The sequence below is a fragment of the Mobula birostris genome, chromosome 24 (assembly GCF_030028105.1).
Source record: "Mobula birostris isolate sMobBir1 chromosome 24, sMobBir1.hap1, whole genome shotgun sequence".
NCBI classification, from domain to species: domain Eukaryota; kingdom Metazoa; phylum Chordata; class Chondrichthyes; order Myliobatiformes; family Myliobatidae; genus Mobula; species Mobula birostris.
This window is the reverse complement of record NC_092393.1, coordinates 6,466,386-6,493,407: the sequence shown is the minus strand read 5'-3', so window position 1 is coordinate 6,493,407 and position 27,022 is coordinate 6,466,386. Positions and strand designations below refer to the sequence as shown.

At 42.9% G+C, this 27,022-nt stretch overlaps 1 protein-coding gene across 2 annotated transcripts in view; it reads left to right on the top strand.

Annotated features, from left to right (window-relative positions):
• sap30bp (SAP30 binding protein) overlaps positions 1–27,022 on the top strand; it is a 131,256-nt gene that overhangs the window by 37,193 nt on the left and 67,041 nt on the right. For both annotated transcript variants that reach the window (XM_072242274.1, XM_072242273.1), the window contains exon 4: positions 22,817–22,859. In XM_072242274.1, the coding sequence (XP_072098375.1) occupies positions 22,817–22,859 (43 nt within the window). The remainder of the gene's footprint in view (positions 1–22,816; positions 22,860–27,022) is intronic.

Below are 27,022 nucleotides of genomic sequence, written 5' to 3'. Positions count from 1 at the left end.
CGGGGTTGCAGAGTATTGGTGGGGGAAGGGGAGACGGGAGTCACAACAGTAGCACATAAAGACCCGGCCTGGAGTTCAAGGCTGGTGTCGCAGTTGGTGGTTGCGCAATCGCTGTGAAGGTGTCCATGGTCGTTGCTGGAGTCCGGGTTTTGAATATGCCCTGAGGTGTTGGAGCCGCCGAGATCAGTGGCAGGGGCCGCAATCTGAAGTTCATGCCTGCTAGCGTCGGGGCCGGCAGGCTCTGGAGTCCGTAGATGTTCCCTCCCCCCCCCCTCTCTCTGCATTCCGCAGGGATCGCTCCCTACACAACTCCCTTGTCCATTCGTCCCCCCCCATCCCTCCCCACTGATCTCCCTCCTGGCACTTATCCGTGTAAGCGAGAGGATCATGGGACAGGAGGTCCGGGTCTCGTATCCCCTTTTGCCTATCACCTGTCCAGCTCTTGGCTCTATCCCTCCCCCTCCTGTCTTCTCCTATCATTTTGGATCTCCCCCTCCCCCTCCAACTTTCAAATCCCTTACTCACTCTTCCTTCAGTTAGTCCTGACGAAGGGTCTCGGCCTGAAACGTCGACTGCACCTCTTCCTACAGATGCTGCCTGGCCTGCTGCGTTCACCAGCAACTTTGATGTGTGTTGCTTCAATGATTACTGGCTCTTGGTTTCTCTCTCCTGAAATCTACTATCAGTTCCTTGCTCTTATATGAGACTAGGTGAGAGGTGCTGTTATTACATCACTTTGCCAAATTGTCACTGTCCCTCGTGTATGCTGATTCATTACCCCCTTTGATACAGCCCACAACAGCGGTATCATTAGCAAACTTGTATATGGTGTTGGAGCTGTACTTAACCACACTGTCATACGTGTAATCAAGTAGAGCAGAGGGTGAATTACACATCCCTGCTGTGCTTCTGTGTGGATGGAAATTGTGGAGATGTTTTTGCCAGTCCGAACTGACTGGGGTCTACAAGTGAGGAAATCCAGGATCCTATTGCACAAGGGGGTATTGAGGCTAGGTCTTCGAGTTTACTGATTACCTTTGAGGGAATGGTGGTGTTAAATGCCAAGCTGTAATCGATAAAGAGCATCGTAATGTATGCATTTTTTGTCCAGATGTTCCAGGGTTGTGTGAAGAGCCAATGAGATAACATCTGCTGTTTTGTGTGCAGTTTGGTCCTCTTCCTGCAGGAAAAATATGAATAAGACTGAAAGAGTATGGAGAAAAATTAACAAGGATGTTGCCAGTCAGCACCTGAGGTATAAGGAAAGATGGAATAGGTTAGGACTATATTCCTTAGAACGTAGGAGATTGAGAGGAGATTTGATAGAGGCATACAAAAATTATGAGAGATATAGATAGGGTAAATGCAAGCAGGCTTTTTCCGCTGAGGTTGGGTGGGACTACAACAAGAGGTCAAGGGTGAAAGATGAGGTTTATGGGGAAACTTCTTCACTCAGGAAGTTGTGAGAGTATGGAATGAGTCGCAAACACAAGTAGTGGATGTGAGGTTGATTTCAATGTTTAAGCGAAGTTTGGGTATATCCATGGATAGTAGGGCTATGGAGGGCTATGATCCCTGTGCACGTCGCTGGGAGGAGACAGCTAAAATGCTTTTGGCATGGACTAGATGGGCCGAAGTCCTGCTTCTGTGCTGTACTTTTCTATGACTCAGTAAGACCAAAGAAATGATGGTGGACTTCAGAAAGGGTCAGACGAGAGAACACACACCAGTCCTCAGAGGGATCAGAAGTGGAAAGTGGAGCAATTTCAAGTTCCTGGGTGTCAAGATCTCTGTGGACCTAACCTTGACCCAACATATCGATGCAGCTATAAAGAAGGCAGGATAGCAGCTACATTTCATTTAGGAGTTTGAGGAGATTTGGTATATCACCAAAAGCACTCAATAATTCCTAAAGGTGCACTGTGGAAAGCGTTCTGATTGGTTGCATCACCGTCTGGTATGGGAGGGAGGAGGCATTACTGCGCAGGATTGAAGTGAGTTGCAGAGAGTTGTAAAATTAGTCAGCTCCTTCATGGGCATTAGCCTTTGTAGTGTCCGCGACATGTTCAAGGAGCAGTGCCTCAGAAAGGTGGTATCCATCATTAGGGATCCCCATTGCCCAGGGCATGCCCTATTCTCATTGCTACCTTGCGGAAGAAGGTTCTGAAGCCTGAAAGCATGTACTTAACGATTCAGAATCAGCTTTTTCCCCTCTGCCATCTAATTTCTGAATGGACGTTGAACCCATGAAGACTATCTCACTACTTTTTTTTATTTCCTTTTTTTCTGCACTACATATGCCAGTGGTATTAAACCTGATTCTAATTAAGAATTATAATGGAGAAATAATTTTCACAGAGAGTGGTTGTTGTCTGCAATGAGTTGCCTGAGGAGGTGTTAAAGGCAGATACGTTTACAAAGAGAAGGAGTGGAGGGATTCTGGCCTCATGCAGGCAAATGGGATTTAAGTTGGTAGGCATCAGGTAGGCGAAAAGGACTCGTGTCCATGTTGTACAATTCTCTGAGCCCCTTAAAAAGTGGTCATGTGCTTGTTCCTTTGAAATGTATGGTGGTTTTCTGGGTGTCTGTATATTTAACTAAGTAAATGGATTTCTAAGACAATAAATAATAATATTTGTTTAATTAACTTGTTTGAAAGGGGCAGCAGTTTGATTATTTTTATTATTGGCACATAAAGTATCTTAATGTCAGCAGTCAATCATAAAAGAATAATTCAGTTTCTGTTCTGTCTTCAGCCGCTACCCCATGAATAGATGAAGGCAAGTGCATGGAAAGATGGTGAATCAATTTGAATGTATTTTATGCAGAAGCGGAAGTCTGAATTAAGATACAAATAAATATATCAAGCAACAAGATGGTGCTGACAATTTGGTCAATATTTTCTTATTATTGATGAGTCCAAGGCAAATATCATTGGGTTTGATGGTTATTTAGGAGAGAGTATAGATAGCCCTGATTTGCCTCGAGCTCATGTAATATTTTGGTAGAAGTGAGTTAAGTATTTATCTCAGCTGCTTCATGATTTTAAGATTACTATGATAGAGATGGGCAGTTTTTGCAAGTAAGGACTTTCAACTCAGGATTCTTTGGTAATTGGAACTTGTGAGCAGAGGGTATGGAACAACACAAGACCTGGAATAAAGACGTACTGCACGAGAGACACTCCAGACATTTGTATCCCTGTACGGGACGTTCATGCCGATGGCAAGGCTAGCACTTAATGCCCTTTCCTAATTGGCTCTGAGCTGGTGTTGGAAGCCGACCATCCTGAACTGCGCAGCACTTGTGTTGTGCACCATCACTCAGCTATTGGGGAGGAAGTTTAAAGATCTGAGCCATTAATAACAAGGAATGGGGTTTGCAGTTGGAGGCATTCTTATGTGTCTGGTGTCATTATTCTTCTAGGTGGGAAGAGTTCGTGGGTTTGAGAGGTATTATCAAAAAAAAAGCCTTAGCAGGTTATTACAATTCATTTTAAAGATGGTGCTTACTGCATCCGTAATAAGGAAGGAGGGATCTTGTCAATGGGTGCCAATCAAATGGCTTGTTTGCTCTTGGATGGTTATGAGTAGGTGAATGTTTCTGGAGCTCTACTCATCCAGGTACACTATTTACTCCATTACATGCACGATTTATGGCTTGTTTGTGGAATTATGTGATGTGCTGTTCACCACAGAGTGCACAGCCAATGGTTTTATACATGACTAGTCCAATTTTTGATCAGTTGTGGGGATTTGGTAGTTTAAAATGGAGACTGTGAGGAGGAGATGTTTGGATATGATCTTGTTGCATATGATCACTTGGGTAGAATAATTGTTACCAGCCACTTATCAACTTGCCTGTTGTCCTGGTTCTGTTACACATGGGCACATTCTGCTGAATCATCTGAGTGGCTCTGAATGAAACCAACACTGTACAGTCATGAGCAGAAACCCTTACTTCTAACCTTATAACAGGAGGGAGTTCAGCTGCAGATGGATGGCCTGAAGACATTCCTCTGGAACTCGTGCTGTGATATCCAAGGAATGCGATGATTGTTCTCCAACAACCACGCTCATCTTCCTTCATGCCAGATATGATGTCAGACTGGAGTTTCTACCTTTTAATTCTCATTGACTTCAAAACACCAGCACGTTCCATAAATGGTGGCTTGATGTCAAAGCTAGTTGCTTCCACCTCATGCTGCTGAGGTTTGGATTTGAATTGTCTGAGTGGAACACAAAGAAAACAGATATGGACAGAATTTTAATAGTGAGTGAGTGCTGCTTCATATCACAGTTGACATCACTCTGCTACGGGTCAAGGTAGACTAATGTTGTGGTGGTAGGTTAACTTGAATTTGTCCAGGGACGGCTCAGTAGTGTAGTGGTTAACACAATACTTTACAGCAGGGGTCCCCAACCTTTTTTTGCACTGCGGACGGTTTAATATTGACAATATACTCGTGGACCGGCCAACCGGGTGCGGGGGGGGGGGTGGGGTGTGGGGTTGCCAATGGACAAGGGTAGCAGTCAAATATGTTGTGTTTACCCCGAGAAAGACTACAATGACCATGAAGCCTTGCGCGGGCACCTGTCTGCGCATGCGTGTATGTGCCGATTTTTTTTCTGCAAATCGTTTTTGGCGATTCTGTTCGGGGGGGGTGCTAATCACAACCAGAATACAAGTGATAAGTGGCTAATACACTCAATTTTGTTTCTAAAAGGGTTTATCTAACGAATTTAATGTTAAATACACAGCGCATATTTTCCTCGCATGAATATAGTGATAAGTCAATTATCAGGGGAGGACAGGGGAGCTTGAAGTAAGTGTTGAATGAACTCCAGTAGAAGTGGTAGAGGCAGGTTCGATATTATCATTTAAAGAAAAATTGGATAGGTATATGGACAGGAAGAGAATGAAGGGTTATGGGCTGAGTGCAGGTCGGTGGGACTAGGTGAGAGTAGCGTTCGGCACGGACTAGAAGGGCCGAGATGGCCTGTTTCCGTGCTGTAGTTGTTATATGGTTATATAAGTCACTTATAAGTCAATAACATCATAACATTATAACATTTTAAGTTACATTTGGATATTAAACACACAGTGCATACTTTCCCCGTAGGAACATATAAAATCATTGCAATACACCAATATTGCTGAATCAGTGGGAGCCCTGGGCTTGTTTTCCTGCAACAAGCCAGTCCTATCGAGGGGTGATGAGAGACAGCGATACTCGAAGGGGTTCCTTGTGTCCAGTCTATTCCGCGATTAGTTTTCGTTACATTCATTGCAGAGATACGTTGGAAATGGAAGCAACGTTTTCAGTGCTTTCATGATTATCTCAGGATATTCAGCCTTGACTTTGATCCAGAGTGCCGGCAGAGATGTTATGTCAAACATACTTTTCAGCCTGCCATCATTTGCAAGCTTGAGGAGTTGATCTTCTTCCCGCGCTGACATGGATGACGCGTGGGTAATGATCTCGCATGCGCTCAAGCTCAACGGTGGGCGTGAAAGGGAATGAGGAAAGGTGCAGCTGACTCGTATCGCCAAATTATATCGTTTCCTCGCGGCCCGGTAGCACATGCTCTGCCTCCCAGTACTGGTCCGCGGCCCGGTGGTTGGGGACCGCTGCTTTACAGTACAGGTGACCAGGGTTCAATTCCCACACTGCCGGTAAGGAGTTTGTACATTCTCCCTGTAACTGTGTGGGTTCCTCTGGGTGATCTGGTTTCTCACACATTCCAAAGACATACTGGTTGGTATGTTGATTGGTCATTGTAAATTGCCCCGAGATGAGGCTTAGATTAAACTGGGGTTTGCTGGGTGGTGTGGCTCGAAGGACTGGAAGGGCTTGAATGTCAATAAGAAAATTTTGGCAATAATACAATCCGAGGCAACTTTTAATTCATGTTGTATAAATGGGAATGTTGCAGCCAGAGACAGAGACAATGACAGTGTACAGTGTGTGGAGGGTATGAAGGACTTTCTATGAGGAAGGGAGGGTTGAAATGGAGGAGAATAATCAGAATCTATATATATAATAAAATAATTAGTGCAAAAAGGGGAAGTGTCCATGGGTTCATTGTCCATTCAGAAATCTGATGGCGGAAGTGGAAAGCTGTCCCTGAGACAATGAATGTGCATCTTTAGGTTCTTGTACCTCCTCCTCGATGGTAGCAATGAGGAAAGGGCATGTTATGGATATAGGATGGAAGTGATGGGGGAGATGGATGAAGAAGGGAGCTGAAGAAGAAATTATGGGAGAGCTGTCTTAAATTATGCAGGAAATGGAGCCAGACATTTGGATTAAGGATTGGAGGGAAGTAGTAAGAGTGGGTGAGAATGAGTAAATTGTGGAAGAGGGTTGGAATGAGCCGGAAATGGAAGGGTATTGAAGGTGAAGGAAAGAGGCAGTAAGGGAGATTGAGGGGAAAAGGAAAAGTTGTTAAAAGCAGAGTAGATGAGAAGAGAGGAGGTGGTAAGAGGTGAGTGGGCAAGGGGAATTGAGTTGGAGACTGATGGACACAGGAGATATGTTGTAGGAGATGGAACAAGGGAATTGCCTGAGAGGGAAGTAACTGTACTGATGGAGGCAATTGGAGAAGGAGAATTGAGGAGAAGATGAGTGACAGGAGAGAGGAATGGAGTGGAGAAAAAGGGAAGAAAAGAAAGGGATGAGATGGGAAAAAACTGTGGATACTGGAAATCTGGAATTATAAAAACATTACTGGAAACATTCAGCAGTTGGGCTGCATTGTTGACGAAGGAAATAGGTAGCAATTCAGATCGTGGACCTTTCTTTAGAATATGGATGAGAGGGGCAAATATACATAGAAACATACATAGAAAATAGGTGCAGGAGTAGGCCATTCGGCCCTTCGAGCCTGCACCACCATTTATTATGATCATGGCTGATCATCCAACTCAGAACCCCGCCCCAGCCTTCCCTCCATACCCCCTGACCCCCGTAGCCACAAGGGCCATATCTAACTCCCTCTTAAATATAGCCAATGAACTGGCCTCAACTGTTTCCTGTGGCAGAGAATTCCACAGATTCACCACTCTCTGTGTGAAGAAGTTTTTCCTAATCTCGGTCCTAAAAGGCTTCCCCTCTATCCTCAAACTGTGGCCCCTCGTTCTGGACTTCCCCAACATCGGGAACAATCTTCCTGCATCTAGCCTGTCCAATCCCTTTAGGATTTTATACGTTTCAATCAGATCCCCCCTCAATCTTCTAAATTCCAACGAATACAAGCCCAGTTCATCCAGTCTTTCTTCATATGAAAGTCCTGCCATCCCAGGAATCAATCTGGTGAACCTTCTTTGTACTCCCTCTATGGCAAGGATGTCTTTCCTCAGATTAGGGGACCAAAACTGCACACAATACTCCAGGTGTGGTCTCACCAAGGCCTTGTACAACTGCAGTAGTACCTCCCTGCTCCTGTACTCGAATCCTCTCGCTATAAATGCCAGCATACCATTCGCCTTTTTCACCGCCTGCTGTACCTGCATGCTCACTTTCAATGACTGGTGTATAATGACACCCAGGTCTCGTTGCACCTCCCCTTTTCCTAATCGGCCACCATTCAGATAATAATCTGTTTTCCTATTTTTGCCACCAAAGTGGATAACTTCACATTTATCCACATTAAATTGCATCTGCCATGAATTTGCCCACTCACCCAATCTATCCAAGTCACCCTGCATCCTCTTAGCATCCTCCTCACAGCTAACACTGCCACCCAGCTTCGTGTCATCCGCAAACTTGGAGATGCTGCATTTAATTCCCTCATCCAAGTCATTAATATATATTGTAAACAACTGAGGTCCCAGCACTGAGCCTTGCGGTACCCCACTAGTCACCGCCTGCCATTCTGAAAAGGTCCCGTTTATTCCCACTCTTTGCTTCCTGTCTGCTAACCAACTCTCCACCCACACCAATACCTTACCCACAATACCATGTGCTTTAAGTTTGCACACTAATCTCCTGTGTGGGACCTTGTCAAAAGCCTTCTGAAAATCCAAATATACCACATCCACAGGTTCTCCCCTATCCACTCTACTAGTTACATCCTCAAAAAATTCTATGAGATTCGTCAGACATGATTTTCCTTTCACAAATCCATGCTGACTTTGTCCAATCATTTCACCGCTTTCCAAATGTGCTGTTATCACATCCTTGATAACTGACTCCAGCAGTTTCCCCACCACCGACGTTAGGCTAACCGGTCTATAATTCCCCGGTTTCTCTCTCCCTCCTTTTTTAAAAAGTGGGGTTACATTAGCCACCCTCCAATCCTCAGGAACTAGTCCAGAATCTAACGAGTTTTGAAAAATTATCACTAATGCATCCACTATTTCTTGGGCTACTTCCTTAAGCACCCTGGGATGCAGACCATCTGGCCCTGGGGATTTATCTGCCTTCAATCCCTTCAATTTACCTAACACCACTTCCCTACTAACATGTATTTCGCTCAGTTCCTCCATCTCACTGGACCCTCTGTCCCCTACTATTTCTGGAAGATTATTTATGTCCTCCTTAGTGAAGACAGAACCAAAGTAATTATTCAATTGGTCTGCCATGTCCTTGCTCCCAATAATCAATTCACCTGTTTCTGTCTGCAGGGGACCTACATTTGTCTTTACCAGTCTTTTCCTTTTCACATATCTATAAAAGCTTTTACAGTCTGTTTTTATGTTTCCTGCCAGTTTTCTCTCATAATCTTTTTTCCCCTTCCTAATTAAGCCCTTTGTCCTCCTCTGCTGAACTCTGAATTTCTCCCAGTCCTCAGGTGAGCCACTTTCTCTGGCTAATTTGTATGCTGCTTCTTTGGAATTGATACTATCCCTAATTTCTCTTGTCAGCCACGGGTGCACTACCTTCCTTTATTTATTCTTTTGCCAAACAGGGATGAACATTTGTTGCAGTTCATCCATGCAACTTTTAAATGCTTGCCATTGCATATCCACCATCAATCCTTTAAGTGTCATTTGCCAGTCTATCTTAGCTAATTCACATCTCATACCTTCAAAGTTACCCCTCTTTAAGTTCAGAACCTTTGTTTCTGAATTAACTATGTCACTCTCCATCTTAATGAAGAATTCCACCATATTATGGTCACTCTTACCCAAGGGGCCTCTCACGACAAGATCGCTAATTAACCCTTCCTCATTGCTCAAAACCCAGTCCAGAATAGCCTGCTCTCTAGTTGGTTCCTCGACATGTTGGTTCAAAAAACCATCCCGCATACATTCCAAGAAATCCTCTTCCTCAGCACCTTTACCAATTTGGTTCACCCAATCTACATGTAGATTGAAGTCACCCATTATAACTGCTGTTCCTTTATTGCACACATTTCTAATTTCCTGTTTAATACCATCTCCGACCTCACTACTACTGTTAGGTGGCCTGTACACAACTCCCACCAGCGTCTTCTGCCCCTTAGTGTTACGCAGCTCTACCCATATCGATTCCACATCTTCCCGGCTTATGTCCTTCCTTTCTATTGCGTTAATCTCTTCTTTAACCAGCAATGCCACCCCACCTCCCCTTCCTTCATGTCTATCCCTCCTGAATATTGAATATCCCTGAACGTTGAGCTCCCATCCCTGGTCACCCCGGAGCCATGTCTCTGTGATCCCAACTATATCATAATCATTAGTAACAATCTGCACTTTCCATTCATCCTCCTTATTACGAATGCTCCTTGCATTGACACACAAAGCCTTCAGGCGCTCTTTTACAACTCTCTTAGTCCTTTTACAATTATGCTGAAAAGTGGCCCTCTTTAATGCTTGCCCTGGATTTGTCGGCCTGCCACTTTTACTTTTCTCCATAGTACTTTTAGTTTCTACCCTCACTTTACACCCCTCTGTCTCTCTGCACTGGTTCCCATCCCCCTGTAGTGAACTAACCTCCTCACGCCTAGCCTCTTTAATTTGATTCCCACCCCCCAACCATTCTAATATGTGGAGAATGTAGCTAGAGAGGCAAGCAGTCCCATGCTGGATGGGCACCTTGTACTTAAATGAGAAAACTGTTTATCTGTATATTAATGTGTGATGTATTTTCTTCCTATTTAATGCCTTTGACCTCAGCTACTTGTTGGCTACACCACAGCCTCTCCAAAGCATATCTGCCCTTGACCCTGTCAAGGGACATAATAACTTGGGATTCTGCAGACAGCATTGCTTATGTTGGTTTGCTACTGACCTTCAAGCTAAATGAAGATCACCTCTGTGTGATCCTCCTGTTAAGTACTTCCAGTATTGCCAAAATCCTACAGGAAGGTAAAGCAAGCACAGACTGTATGTCTATGCAAAACTTCCCTTATTTGAGAGGCAAACTTGCCAGGGTGCTGTGTCACACTATTCCAGCAGGTGGCAATGTTGACCTCTAGTTCAGTCTTTCTCAACCTTTTTGCCCTGGAGGAACCCTTGAAATAATTTTCGGGTTTCAGGGAACCCAGTTTCGGGCCAAGAACCCTCCGTCAATGTTCTGCACCCTTTCGCTACACTCACAGGATTCGCTGGTCTTTAAATCCCACTTCACCATATTGTCTCCCGTCCTACAAACCCCCACTCTCGCTCTGTTGAGTGTGCACCACTTCCGTCTGTCAAGCCGTGCCCCGTCTGGCAACATTTCTGTGGGGTCTTGCACTGTATTGTTTGGTGGGGTTCTGGCTTCTGTTTGTTGCCAGAGGTCAATCCTGTATGTTTGGGGGGATGTTCCATACGGTAGTTCCTTCACTGTAGCAAAGCTTTTCCTCGATTTTAGGCGGTTGCATCCTGTTAAAAGGATCATTTCAGTTACTTTACCCTGAAGCTTTTCAAATGCATCCAAATCCTCTAAATATCAGATAAGAAAAACCTGTCCTAATATAAGATGTCCTGTAGTAGAACCACTTGTGGTACTGTGCAATGCTATTATGCCCTGCTTGGACATCTAATTCATTACCTCAAGGAATATCTGATGTTCTTAGTATTTGTGAATCCTGTGCTACAGGCTATACATGTAGGAATTGCTGGAATTGCCAAAGTAATGACAGTTGTACACTGGCAATTAATTTGTTAACTCTGCTAAGATGGTAAATTGTGGACTGTTAAGGGAAGTCTCATTCAGTTATCTTAAAGAAGATGTGGAAGTTTTTGTTAATGGAATGCATTATGTCTCATAGATTTTAATAAGATAAATGTGGATCAATTTATTTCATTGCTATAAATATTACAACATGATTTAGTAGCAAGAACAAACTATACAGCCTCTCAATCCTGCTCCAGACATCAGAGAAGTCACTGCTAATCCTCCACCTCAAGCCCATCTTTCTATATCCAGTTCCCATGCCCCTTCCATTTCTTTACTGCCACACTAACTTGTTTCTCACATTAACCAGTTGTTTTAAAAGCATAATTTCAGCCTCTGTCCATGGATCACAAAATACAATTTACTTTCAAATATTTGGGACACAAGAGTATGCAGATGCTGGAATCTGGCACAACAAACAAAAACTGAAAGAACTCAGGAGGTCAGGTGACTGCAGAAAATAGGACAGTTGATTTTTTACACCAGGACTCAGATGATGGGTTTCAACCTGAAGTGCTGACAGTCCATTTCAAAGTTCAAAGTCAATTTATTATCAAAGTTAATAGAATCAATGGAAAACCACACCCTTAGCTGTTCAACTGGTGTACAAAAGACGACAAACTCTGCGAATACACAAAGAAGAAATAATAATAATAATCAATAAATATTGAGAACATGAGATGAAGAGTCCTTGAAAGTGAGTCCCAGGTTTGTGGGAACACTTCAGTGATGGAACAAATGAAGTTGAATGAAGTTATCCCCTTAGGTTCTGTAGGAATTTTTCGATCAGATATTTGCATTATCCGGGTGATCCAAGGCTGCATAGAGAGCTGTAGAGACCGCATTTGCTATAGACCTATTGTGGTGAAGGGTAAATTGCAGTGGGTCCGGGTCCTTACTGAGACACGTGTTGATTCTAGCTATGACCAACATCTCAAAGCATTTCATCACCATAGATGTGAGTGCTACTGGGCAATAGTTGTTAGGGCAGCTCACACTGCTCTTTTTGGGCACTAGTATAATTGTTACCCTTTTGAAGCAGGTGGGAACTTCTGACCATAGCAATGAGAGATTGACAATGTCTGTGAATACTCCAGCCAGTTGGGTGGCACATGTTTTCAGAGGGTTACCAGGTACTCCATCAGGCCCTGCCACCTGGCATGGGTTCACCCTCATGAATGACAGCTTGACATCAGCCTTCAAGACAGAGATCACGGGGTCACTGGATGCTGCAGGTAACCTCATAGATGTGGTTTTATTCGCCCTGATCTGCTGAATTCCTCCAGATTTTCACGTGTTCCTTTCATTTGAGCCTCTTCCCAAGTACATCTGCGCACACAAAATGCTGGAGGAACTCAGGCCAGGCAGCATCTATGGAAAAGAGTAAGCAGTAGACAATTCAGGCTGAGACCCTTCATCGGGAAGGGAGAAAATCAATGAGAAGTCAGAATAAGAAGGTGGGAGGGGAGGAAAAAGTACAAGGTGGTAGGTAATAGGTGAAACCATGTGAGGGGAAGGGGTTAAGTAAAGAGCTGGAAAGTTTATTGGTGAAAGAGATAAAGAGCTGGAGGAGGTGGAATCTGATGGGAGAAGACAAGGCAATGGAGGTAAGGGAAAAGGGAGGTGCACCAGAGGTAGATGATCAGGTGAATGGGGCAGTGGAGGAAACCATGGACTGAAATGTCGGAGTGGGAAATAGAATTAAAATGAAGTGTCACCTCACGCTTGAATCTAGGGTCATCTACTGCAGTGGTCCCCAACCACCGGGCCGCAAAGCATGTGCTACCAGGCCGCGAGGAAACAATATGATTTGGCGATATGAAACGATATGAGTCAGCTGCACCTTTCCTCATTCCCTGTCACGCACTCTTGAACTTGAAATAACCTACCAAGTCATGCCAAGTAACACATAAAACCTAAAATAACACTAACATATAGTAAAAGCTGGAATGATATGACAAACACAGAGCCTATATGAAGTAGAAATAATGTATGTACAATGTAGTTTCACTTAACAGAACTGGTAAGATTAAGCCAAAACCGATTTGTGGGAAAATAATCGGCACGTACACGCATGCGCACACAGGTGCCTGCGCAAGGCTTCATGGCCATGAAGTCTTACTCGGGGTAAACACAAGTGTCCCGTATTTGACTGCTACTTTTGTCCCTTATTTTGGGAGTGATAAAGTTGACGACCCTACTTGAACACCACCACCACCCCCCCAGGTCAGCCAGTCCGCAAGAATATTGTCAATATTTAACTGGTCCGCGGTGCAAAAAAGGTTGGGGACCTCTGATCTACTGTATCCAGTGTGGCTTCCTGTATATCAGTGAGACCTAACAGAGATTGAAAGACTGCTTCACCACCAGAAAAAGTGAGATCTCCCAGTGGCCACCCTTTTTAATTCTACTTCCCATTCCCATTCCGATATGTCAGTCCATGGCCTCCATTGCTGTGATGAGGCTACACTCAGGCTGGAGGAGCAACACCTTATACCTCCAACCTGACGGCATGAACATCCATTTATTGAACTTTCTGTAATTGCCCCCCCCCACCTCTTCAGCATTCCCCATTCCCATTTCCCTCTCTCACCCTATCTCCTTATCTGCCCATCACCTCCCCTTCCCTTTCTTCCATGGCCTTCTGTCCTCTCCTATCAGATTCCCCCTTCCGCAGCCCTTTATCTCTTTCACCAATCAACTTCCCAGCTCTTTACCCCCGCCCTCACCTAGTTTTACCTATCACCTCCCACCTTGTACTTCTTCCTCCCCTCCCCCTATCTTCTCACTGTAACTTCTCGTCTTTTTCTCCAGTCCTGATGAAGGGTCTTGGCCCGAAACGTTGACTGTTTACTCTTTTCCATAGATGCTTCCTGGCCTGCTGAGCTCCTCCAGTATTTTGTGTGTGTTGCTTGGATTTCCAGCATCTACAGATTTTCTCTTGCTCGTTACAGTGTTCTGGTTTCAGTAAGTGTGACTGATGAGCATTAATTATACCTGTCCATTATAGGCATTTAATATGTACAGTGGATTCCAGTTAATTGGAACAGATCAGGATCACAATTCCCCAATAAACCAATTTCATGGAAATCATTAAAAAGGTATAAAGTAGAAAAGGTACCATTTAATGGAGTAACAAAACACATATTAAAATGAAATACAAAACAAATTAGTACACTACCAATACTAATAAAGTACTATAAAAATGTTTTGGTTCCTAATAGTTATTGATGGATGAATTCATCCAGTGTACGCCGCTGTGTCTTTTGATTGACTGTAAATGAACAGAATCAGTGTACACAACTAACGCAGATAATGGACTGCTTTCATTGTGTTCCTGCATGAAGTAGTACATAATCCAACAATAAATTTCCCAGCACAAAATTATCAAAAATTACTGATTTTTGAATCAGTGTCTTTCGCCTCAAGTGGATAACACAAGCACAAACAACTGATGCTATTAAAGAAACTGTTCACTCTAAGCACAGAATAATTTCTTATGGCCGCACAGTGAACTTTACTGACGCTAGGTCGAATCTGTTTGGCAACCGTCCCAATTATGTGGTATAGTGTGCAAATAAATGAGGGGAATCCTAGTTATTTCATCAATTAAATGTTGTCCCAAATAACTGGCTACCCTGATGGTCCAATTAACCAAGAATCCACTGTATTCAGCTCTTTTGGATTTCAGTTCAGTGATTACACTTCCTGTGTGTCTGTCCATACACAGCAGCTAAACAAGCTGGAACAGACTTTATTACCTGCAGCTGTGATGTGAAAATACCACAGATGCTTGGGGAGGGAGTGGCTGCAAGTGAGTAGGTTCTTGCATAGAGCAGTTTGCTGAACTTGCTGAAGAGAATGCAGTAGCGTATAAAGAAATTGTGACCCCTGGAGTTTTCGTGGCTTTCATCAATCTCAATCTAATGAATGGGCTTTGATCCAAAACGTAGACTGTGTTTCCCACTCCCACTGATACTGCCAGACCTGCAGAGCATTTCCATCATCTGTTTTTGTTTTGAATTTCCAGCACTTGTGGTTTTGTTGCTTCAGTCAATGTTTGTGCTTTCCTTTCTATTGAATAAAGGAATTTATAATACAAAGAGTTGTTTTTTCCTGTGACCTGTTTCTAGTTCTTGATATATACAGGACAGTGGTAACCCTGGATGTATTACGGAGCAGTTAATATATAGAACCCAGAGAGTAGATTCAAATTTGGTGGGGTTGGAAATCTACCACACTTCCATGTTAGTACAGACTGAGAGCCTGTGCCGGGAGCACACACATATTGAAGCTCAAAGAACTGCAGATGCTGAAAATCTGTATTAAAATGCTCGGAAAAATCAGCGGGTCAGACAGCATCTGTGGAAAGAGAAGCAGTCAGCTCTTCAAGTCAGGAGCCCTTTTTCTATTTCTACAAATGCTGAAGTTTCTCTGTGTTTTCTGTTTTTATTAGCGCAGGTATGATGCTTGGCTCAAGTGCGAAATGCTATAGTTTAATTTTCCTGCAGTCTGTATCGTGTAGCTAAAATTCAATATAAGTCCAAGCCCACTGATACTGAGCTTCAGTGTGGTCCATGGCTACAAACAAAAAGGTCCAGTAAAACAGTGACACTGGCCTTAATCATCAAGGGACCCCCCCCCCCCCCCAACAACCACCACCACCACTACCGTCCAAGCCGTACTCTTTTCTCACTGTTGACATTAGGAAGGAGGTCCAGGACCCTAGGTCCCACACCTCCACACCTTTAGGTTCAGGAACAGCTATTAAGCTTCAACCATCAGGCTCCTGAAATAATGTGAATAACTTCATTGCCATTGCCTCAACACTGATATGATTCCACAAACCATGGACTGACTTTCAAGGACCCTACAGGTAATGTTCTCAGTATTATTTATTTATTATTTTCTTTAGCCAATTGGTTATATCTCAGTCTTTGCGTGTAGTCTTGCAATGATACTATCGTCTTTCTTTGTTCTACTCTGAATGCCTGTAAGAAAATGAATCTCAGGGTACTGTATGGTGACAGATATGTAATTTGATAATAAATTTACTCTGAACTTTGAATCTTCCTGCCTACCACAAAAGTGGAGGGATGATGCCAGAGAACATAAGGATCAAAACATTACATGCTTGTTGAAAAGAGAACGTGATGGTAAACCTGGCAGTCAGTCTCAGTGACAGAGAAACAGCTGGAATTGACATTGAAGAGCAAAGTTAATCATCAAACTCAAGATTTATTGTCACTGACTTGTATGATATGATATTTGTTTTGCAGTAGTAGAGCAGTGAAAATGCATAAAATTATCAATTATAGACTAGCAAACAGTCAAACGATTTATGGGTTAAACTATTGAAAGCTAGCACATGCATGTTAAAATTCATTCTTAAATATGTCCTACAGCACTGATACAGACCCTTCAGCTCATTAAGTTTACCAACTGTTTTCATTAATCCTACGCTAATATTTTTATTCTGTCCAAGTATGAAGCTGTAGGACATGCTACTGTGATCAATGTGTTTGTGAACTTCGATGCAGCATAAAATCTAATGTTTGTCAGCACGGTTGAAGTTGGTGGAGTAAAAGAGGCAGTGTTACATGGGTGGGCAATTAGTTTGAGATTCTGGGCCTTGATAAACAGCTGTTTCTCAGGATAATGTGGGGACTTGTGTTTAGCTGGTTATGTGTAATTCATCATTTCAAACTTTACCAATGATATTGCATTTGAAGTGTGTTAAACACTTCAAAGCATAGTGATGAACTGGAGAATGAGGCTGATAAAACGGGCGGACACGTGATGTAATGTTTGTCCTTGCTCTGATTATGGCATTATTATTTAAAAATCACTTTATGGGGATAATCCAAGTCAGATTCCACTTTAGTTTCAACCTTAGCATCATTCATTGCGGACTGCTACCAAAGCTGCTAACTATGGCTTCCATAAGCAACTACCTGCAGGCACCTGGGTTTGTGTAAAATGATGCATTTTGGTAGAATGAATAGGTAAAAAAGGCCTGCCATGTGTATGTTCATTCATCTTTTATGGCACATCAAGCTGAATAGGCAATTTAAGATAAAGCATTCATAAATATTGAGTACAAAACCACAAAGATTATGTTAAACCTCTAAAGCACTGGGTCAGCTGCAAATAAAATATCATGTTCGGTGCTGGTCACCATGTTATGGGGGTGTGAAGAGACTGAAGTGTAGAATAGATGGAGATGAGGGACTTCAGTTACATGAACAGAGTGAAGACTGAGAGGTGATTTGATAGTGGCGTTCAAAATGACAAAGAATAGAGTCAAAAGAAAAGAAAAGCAATTGTCTACATAGTGTGTAGATATAATGTGATTATCTCAGAACCGGGATTGACATACTCTCTTGGAAGTTATCATGATCTGGAGTTTACCCTCAGGTTAGGGTAGTGCAAATCAATTCAATCATGCTTTCATAATGGAAATTGGATAGATACTTGAGAAAAAGCTGGAAAGGTGTTGGAAGAAGGGTGGGGGATGGATCTGACCATTTCCTGATGGCAAGAGCTCAGTGAACCAAATGATGGTCTTCTATGCATGAACAATTCTAATTCTGTTCTGTTATCTCCAAATCCTTGTTCAAAACAGTGCTCAGCCATTAGTCTCAGTACACCCTGGGTCTATAGGAGAAATGGTGACCCTGTGCAAGGCTCACAGCTCCCACATAATAGACTTTTCTCCTCAGTGAGCATAGTTATCATCAGACTGTGGTTGACACCTGAACATGTAATGCTTTGAACTTACAGTGTAATGTTTAAATTCTCACCGTTTAATATATCAAACTATTTTTTAAATTTATTTTTATGGAGAGAATTCAAGGCAGATTCGGCTCCTGTTACTACCTCAACAAAATTCCAAAGCTGCTAATAATATTATGAATTCATAGAGCATACAAGGTAGAATCAACTCCTTTAGCCCACTTACTCCATGCCATCATCCATTTATACCACATAGGACATTTGATCTATCAAGTCTGCTCTGTTTAATTTATTATCTCTCTCAAACCCATTCTCCTGCCTTCTCCCCGTAACCTTTGATGCATTTATTAATCAGGAATCTTTCAAACTCTGCTTTAAATATACCCTGTGACTTGGCTCCACAGTTGTCTGTGGCAGTGAATTATCAGATTCGCAGCTCTCTGGCTAAATAAATTCCTCCTCATCTCAATTCTAAAGGGGCGTCCTTGTATTCTGAAGTTGTGCCCCCCAGTCCTTGACTCCCACACTCTCCACATCCTCTGTCAGCTTTTCAATATTCGATAGATTTCATTGAAATCCCCAATTCTTTCAAATCCCAGTGAGCACAGGCCCAGATTCATCAAATGCTGCCCACGTGATAACATAGAACACTACAGCACGATACTGGCCTTTCAGCCTACATGATTAATCTCACTCTTCCCTCCTACACAGCCCTCCATTTTTCTGTCATCCATGGTCCTATCTAAGAGTTTCTGATAGTCTCTACCACTACGCTTGGCAGGGCATTCATGCACTGGCCACTCTCTATGTGTAAATAAGTAAATAAATTACCTTGGAGATCCCTACTATACTTTCCTTCAATCACTTGAAAATTATACCCCCTCATATTAGCTATTTCCACCCAGGTTATTCACTCAATCTTTGCCTCTTGTCATCTTGTACATCTCTGTCAAGTCACTTCTTATCTTACTGAACCTGTCCTCATAAGACATGCTCTTTAATCCAGGCAGCATCCTGGTAAATCTCCTCTGCACCCTCTTCAACAATGCTTCAGGCCCTTTGTATAAAATGTTACCGACAAATATCGCAAATAGGGAGGAGGGAGGCCCGGTGATCCGGTAAGTGGTGTTTTCTGTCCTCTGTAGGGTCTTGCAGTCCAATGCCTTACAGCTTCTGCACCACATGGTGCAGCCAGATAGGACAGTGTCAATGGTACTCTTGTAGAAGGTTGTTAGAATAGCGATTGGGAGCCTTGCGTGCCTCAATCTTCTCAGAAAGTGTAGATGCTGTTGTGCCGCCTGGGCTAATGAGGTGTTGTGGGTCCAGGTTAGATGACAAAGGAACTTTGTGCTCCTCATCCTCCACAGCAGAGCCATTGATGTGCAATGAAAAGTGGTTGACCTGTGCCTTCCTGAAGTCCATGATCATCCTCTTTGTCTTGTCCATATTGAGACTTCAGGTTGTTGTTCTCGCAGTATTTGACAAGCCTCTCTACCTCCTCTCTGTATGCCAATTCATTGTTGCTGATGAGGCCAGTCGCTGTATTATCAGTGAACTTCATGATGCAGCTTGAGCTGAATATGGCGGTATATTTGTGAGTCTGCTGCGTTAACAGCAGCATTTGAACACACAGCTCTGGGAGGCACTAGCATGATGGAGCTTGAGATGTTGCTGCCAACTCAAACCAACTGGGTTCTTTCTATCAAGAAGTACAAGATCCAGTTACAGAAAGAGGTGTTGAGTCCCAATGAGGACAATTAACCCACGAGCCTCTGAAGGATGATAGTGTTAAACGCCAAGCTGAAGTCAATGAACCTGATGTATTTGGCATCGTTTTCTTGGTGGGACAGGATAGTGTGGGGACCAGAGCTATAGCATCATTGCTCTGGTTTGAGTAGTAGGCAAACTGGAAGGGTTCAATACAGCTGGAAGGTGGGATTGTATATGATCCATTACCAGCCATTCAAAGCTCTTCATGATTGTTGAGGTTATACCATTTACCGTTGCTCTCCTGGGCACCAGAATGATAGCAGCTGCCTTGAAGCCTGCAGGAACAATAGGCTGTTGGCACAAGATACTTGTGTCCGTTAAGACCTCTGTTAGCTGGGCCGCACAATCCCTCAGCACCTGACCAGGTATGGTGTCTGGCCCTGCAGCTCTGCGTGGGTTTACCTTGACTAGGATCCTCTCCAGCTCGGCTATGGCCAGACAGGGTGCCTGTTCCTCAGGGGGAGAGGGGGTTTTCCCTGATGTCACATCCATTCATCGCATCAAATCATGTTAGATGGTATTCAAGCCCATCAGAAAGGGAGACATCACTCATTGACATGCAGGGTGGATTTGTAACCTTTTATGGTTTGTACACCTTACCACATGTGGCATGTGTCCCTGGTTTCACAAAGATGCCTGGGACTTTTCTGTGAATATTCTCGCTTCGCCTTCCTGATGGCACGTGAGAGCGTTGCTCTTGCTGACCTTAGAGTTGTCCTGTCCCTCGATCTGTAGCAGTGTATGAACCTCTGCAGTCAACCATGGCCTCCTCTACTGCCATGATGAGGCTAAACTCAGGTTGGAGGAGCAACACCTCATATACCATCTAGGTAGTTTCCAGCCCCTTGGTATGAACATCGAATTCTCCAACTTCTGGTAATTCCCTTCCCCTACCCCTATTTCATTCTGCCCCTTCCCCCAGCTGCCTACTACCTCCCTCATGGTTCCGCCTCCTTCTGCTACCCATTGCGTTTTCCCCTATTCCTTCTTCACCTTTCTTGGCTATCACCTCCCTGCTTCACCTCCTCCACCCCTTTATCTTTCCCCTTACTGCATTTTCACCTGGAAACTACCAGCCTTCTTCCCACCCTCCCCCCACCTTCTTTATAGGGCCTCTGCCCTTCCCCCTACAGTCTTGACGTAGGGTTCCAGCCCGAAATGTTGACTGATTGTTTCCGCAGATGCTGCCTGACCTGCTGAGTTCCTCCAGCGTGTTGTGAGTGTTTTGTGTTTTGCATCTACAGAGTATTTTGTGTTAACTATGATTTCTAGTTGCTCCTGCCATTGTAGTATTTAATCATAGTAATGTCCTCAGTGCATTTTCCTATGTAGCCAATCACTGATCCCATATTCATCAATGGTGATGTGGTGATCATAGGTAGCCATTCCAGTCCCTGAACGTGCTCCTGTCCATGCATCTTCTTGTTTAGCCAGAGGTATCTATGCAGGGATTAGCAAAATGGTGTGAGTATCCTGGGTGGTGGACAGTCTTGTAGGCTCCATGAACATTGGTATAGATTGGGTTTGGTATATTCTCTCTTCTGGTTGCAAAGTTGACATACTAGTAGAACTTTGGCAAGACTGTTTTTAAGTTGGTATCTTTGAAGTCACCAACAGCAATGAAGAAACCATTGGTGTGAGTGGCTCACAGGTCACAGATGGCGTGTAGAGCTCCTGTATCTCTTCCCCAGCAGTAGCATGGCGGGCAGGGAGATAGGGGTGGGTGGATATAAACATACAGGGAGAAGGCAGGAGATTGGGGCTGAGAAGAAAATTGGATAAGCCATGATAAGATGACAGAGCAGACTTGGTGGACCAAATGGCCTAATTCGGCTCCTATATCTTATGGTCTTATTGTTCTTCAATTGCCATGGCCAGAAACTGCTAACACGTAACTCCATGTTTTCCACATTCAGAAGTGAGTGGACCTTAAACTTGAACAGAGACCAGTGGACAAATACCATTCCAACTTCAGGCTCAATGTTTCTTTATGAATTTAAGTTTTGTTGATAACTTGAGCCTAAATGTCAATGTTATATATCCACTACCGGCCTGTACTAGCAATACAGTAGGACTTCATAGCGCTTGAAGGAAGTTCTGAATGTGGTACCTGGCTGACTTTGATAGTTGATAAATTGACTCTTAAGAGGAGACTGCATCCTTAACAAAAATCTCCTGCATTAAGTAATACTTGGTGGGCTTGTTTAGCCAGCAAGAAACTACCTACCCTGCCTGAGACACTTCTTCCAGTTCACATTCTACCCTGGCACCTGGTTTGTGAGCTTGGTCTCCTATTTGCAATGCGGTGTTGTCAAATCAGTGCTCCATGAGCACATTCCTATACTCTCGAGATCTGGAAAGGGCTGCAGCTTCTATTCGCTCTAGTTGTTTATTTCTCCATATTTGACATATTTTTCATCGACTTATGCCTTACTTTCAGACTATCTGAGTGATGGTTCTCCTCACCACCCTCTTCCCACCTCTCTATATCGTTAAAACCTCCTCTCTGCCATTTCCTCTCACTCACTTCATCTGTCTTTCACTCTCAGCCTCTCAACTTCTGCCTTCTCTCACACTTTGCTAACTCCTTCTCAATTTCACTCTCATTTGTTCTTTTGTTATTCTGCCCATGTTCTTGCCAATTCGCTCTTTCTGCTTTTTCTTTTTCTGGCCAGCATGCACCCTGCCCTTCACTTTTTCCAGAGCAATCTCATTCTCGAACCATCACTTAATCATACTGTTTCACTGCACGCCAGCACCTTATGCCCAATACTCCCTCCACTGTCGCACATCTTCATCTTTAACAATTAATTCTAAAAACGTTTCATCACGCCAGCTCATCATGTCAATGCGACACAATGTGACCTGATGTGACTTCTGTGTATGCATCGCTTCCTCTGTTTTTATCCCCACCCACTCCCATGTTGCTTGGGATTACTCAGCCCCAGCCCAGTCATTTGTGCCCTCCACACACCTTTGCTTTTCCCACACTGTTCTCTCACTTCCCCTCTTGGTCCTGTGTACCCCCTACAGACATTTTGGATCTAGCATGTCCTTCTTTGCTCTGTGAGCTTCTGCCCTTTTATAATTTTACTGATACAGCATTCATAGTGAACTGTCTTCCTATAAACACATTGTATATCCTGTACACCCCTGAATACTGCATTGAGATGCAAACGGTGACATTATGGTGTTTAAGGCTTATGATCTCTATTTCTTTTTCAGGAGTTCATCGATGTGGAAAAGAAGAATCCCCAGGAACTAGTTGGTATGTATTATTGCCGCTTAAGGAAAAAAGTCGTGTAATGCCCGGGACTCATTTGGAAAACTCAAGGTTGTCACCTGCAGTGAGAGCAAGGGATGAATGAGAAAGATTATAAATTAGTGACATCATTTCAGTTTTAGTAAACAGTAGGTTTATAACAAATATGAAGTTCTATTGTGTGGGAAAGTAGATGAATCTACAACATTTTCATTTCAAAATAGTGAGGAAACAAATAAGGTTACCATATGGGACTGAGACATCTATTACATACTGAAATTGAGAAGTTGGGGTTTGAACCCGCGAATGTAAGGCTAAAGAGATTTTCCTTGTTCAGTATTTGTGTCCAAAGAGGTGGAGGTTTACCTTTATAGGGATGAGTGACTGAGATTTATGTCTTGTGTATAGTACTGTGCAAAAGTCTTAGACACATATATAACTAGCATTTGTCAACTTGGAGTGGAGAGCAAGTTTGTAAGTCTGGCTTGAGCAAGGAATGTTAGAAACTGTGAGGTGAAGTGCCACAGGAGGGGTGTAGGACAGGTGGCAGAGAAAAAGTGCCAGGTGCAGAGGGGTAGAACGGGTACAGACACCCCAACCCTGAGACACCAGGCAAGGTGATCTGATTCCAAACAATTGGTTTATTGATCATTAAAGAATATCTCTCTGGTGCTTCCCGCTCCTCCTCCCTTCCCCTTTTCCCAACCATGATTCCCCTCTCGCTGCCCCTTCCCACTTCCAGTCCCCAATAGAGACATACATATATATGTGTGTGTGTCTAAGACTTTTGCACAGTACTGCATATCTGAGATGCTAGGTTTTTAACCTATGTTAGATTGAGATAGTGGGAACATCTATGTTGTTGTAAGGTAGGATTTTTACTTGTGCATAGGTGAGGAGGTTGCAAACTTGTATGTGCAGACATGAGAAGGTTTGACTTGCGTAAGACTTCAATATGAGTTCTACCTTGGAGGGAGGAGGGGTTCTTTCTTTAAACACACTAGGGATTCATCTCCATTGTCCTTTAAATTCATCTAGTTCATTAGATAATTAATTATACTATCGTGTAAAATCTGTAAAAAAATGAATTAAATATATGTTGATATATTAATGGTAATCTCCAATAACCTGGAATGCCTGGTCATCTGGCACTGCCAATGTCCTGAAAGTACCAGATTATCATGTGGCTGAAGATACCATTAATGGAAAACGGTGTTGAGCAGGGATCGGCTAAACTGGCCACTGTTCAATTGTAATAGTGGCTTTTGAAGTTATGTGGAAAGCTTGAACATATTATCGAGAGACTGTTCATGATGAAGATATCCATTCTAATTTGACCGATTTGGGACCCTTGCATGTCATTTACAAACCTTCCACTTTGCATTTAACATGCCAGAATTTGTCCACGAAATGCCATGCATCTGGAAATTTGTAGTTCAGCGATCAGTGCAGATGACTGCTTTAAATCACTGGGTTAAAAAAGGCTTAACATATGACCAGCATTTGATATCTCTGGTCCTGTAGTTGATTGAGTTCAGAAGGATAAAAAGGATTTCACTGAAAATTGTTGGATATTGTAAGGTTTGAACTGAGTGGAATGGGTCATTCTTGTGAACCTCCTCTGATCCCTCTCCATGACCAGCATTTCTTCCCTAGATATGGGCCCAAAATTGTTCTCAATATTACGAATGTGATCTGACCAACACTTTACAAAACCTCTGCTGCATACTTGCTTTATATATTCCAATTCTTGTATGTAACTAATTCAACCTGCAAGTTAACCTTAAGGGAATCTGAACTAAAACTCCCATGTCCCTTTGCACCTCTGATTTCTGAATTTTCAGAAAACAGTCTACACCTTTCTTCCTACCAATATATAACCTCACTTACAGTGACATGCAAAAGTTTGGGCACCCTGGTCAGATTTTCTGTTACTGTGAATAGCTAAGTGAGTAAAAGATGAACTGATTTCCAAAAGGCATAAAGTTAAAGATGACATATTTCTTCAATATTTTAAGCAAGAAAACTTTTTTATTTCCATCTTTTACAGTTTCAAAAGGAAAAGGGCCCAAAGCAAAAGTTTGGGCACCCTGCATGGCAGTACTTAGTAACACCCCCTTTGGCAAGTATCACAGCTTGTATATGCTTTCTGTAGCCAAGCTGCAAGCTGCAACTGGCTGCAACACAAGCCTAACACATGATCAATCCACCCCTGTGCTTAACAGTTGGAGAGGGGTTCTTTTCATGAAATTCTGCACCCTTTTTTCTCCAAACATACCTTTGTTCATTGTAGCCAAAGAGTTCTATTTTAACTTCATCAGTCCATATGACTTGTTGCAAAATGCATCAGGCTTGTTTAGATGTTCCTTTGAACCTTTTGAATAGAACTTTTTGGCCGCAATGAGCAAAGGTATGTTTGGAGAAAAAAAGGTGCAGAATTTCATGAAAAGAACACCTCTCCAACTGTTAAGCACTGGGGTGAATCAATCATGCTTTGGGCTTGTGTTGAAGCCAGTGGCATGGGGAACATTTCACTGGTAGAGGGAAGAATGGATTCAATTAAATACCAGCAAATTCTGGAAGCAACATCACACCGTCGGTAAAAAGCTGAAGATGAAAAGAGGATGGCTTCTACAACAGGATAATGATCTTAAATACACCTCAAAATCGACAATGGACTACCTCAAGAGGCGCAAGCTGAAGGTTTTGCCATGGCCCTCACAGTCCCCCGACCTAAACATCATCGAGAATCTGTGGATAGACCTCAAAAGAGCAGTGCATGCAAGACCGACCCAAGAATCTCACAGAACTAGAAGCCTTTTGCAAGGAAGAATAGGCAAAAATCCCCCAAACAAGAATTGAAAGACTCTTAGCTGGCTACAGAAAGCGTATACAAGCTGTGATACTTGCCAAAGGGGGTGTTACTAAGTACTGACCATGCAGGGTGCCCAAACTTTTGCTTCAGGCCCTTTTCCTTTTTTGTTATTTTGAAACTGTAAAAGATGGAAATAAAAAAAGTTTTCTTGCTTAAAATATTGAAGGAATGTGTCATCTTTAACTTTATGCCTTTTGGAAATCAGTTCATCTTTTACTCGCTTAGCTATTCACAGTAACAGAAATTTTGACCAGGGTGTCCAAACTTATGCATGTAAACTTTTGTATACTATATTCCACCAACCATGAAGTCTTTTGCACACCCATGGTTTTAATTCCTTCACCAGCGCCTTTAATTAGAGCATCTCTACTTTACCCCATCTCAATACAACCCCACTATATATGTTGGGTTCAGCTACATGTTCTAATAAACGTTCAGATGTAAGCCAAGCCATGCTGTGCTAACCCAGCTCAGTCATTTATGCAGGTCAGGATGACAAGTGTTGTTTGGCCACATACATCCTCTGCACATAATCAAAATTAGTGTATGTGCAGCACAAAGAGCTTTTTTTTTGGCCCAGCTCTCTGAAAACACCCCTCAGTTTCTTTGCCTCAAATCGGATTTGGATTGGTGTGCATCAAGATCAAGTTGGATTTGGGTCAAGTTTTAATTTTATATCCAAGCAGGCATCTGTCTATAGCTGCATGTACCCTGAGCTCTGAAATTCCTCTCTGAATTCTCAGGCTCTTTTCTCCCCTTCTTAAGATGCTTCATAAAATTTATCTCCTTGACCAAACTTTTGGACATCTCTATTGGATCTTCTTAGATAGCACAAAACATGTTTTCAGAGTTTTGTTTGATAGCACCTCTGTTCAGAATCTTGGCATATTTTCAATTCATTTAGAGAAGCTATATAAATGCAAATTGTTAAGTTACTTTTGTGGTACAATGTGAGTGAGGAGTATTGATTGGGGAGACCTCACCCAGTCAACAAAAATGTGCTTTGAAATCGTGAAAGACAAGGCAAAAGGACAGATTGAACCCTTTCATTTAATGCCTCATAATGATGGCAACTGCAATACATTACCTTAAGTTATGTGTTGAGGCCATGGAATCAGATTTAAAGTAAGTGGTGTCAAGGTAATCTATTTATGAAGCCTGTGTTTTTATTGCTCAGAAGTCCAGAGTAGGATGATTGATTAACCATGCAGATTATTCTGTAGGTTAGATGTAGTTATCTGTGTTATTTTGTCAGTGATTTCTTTATTATTCTATGGATCTGATAATGGATCAG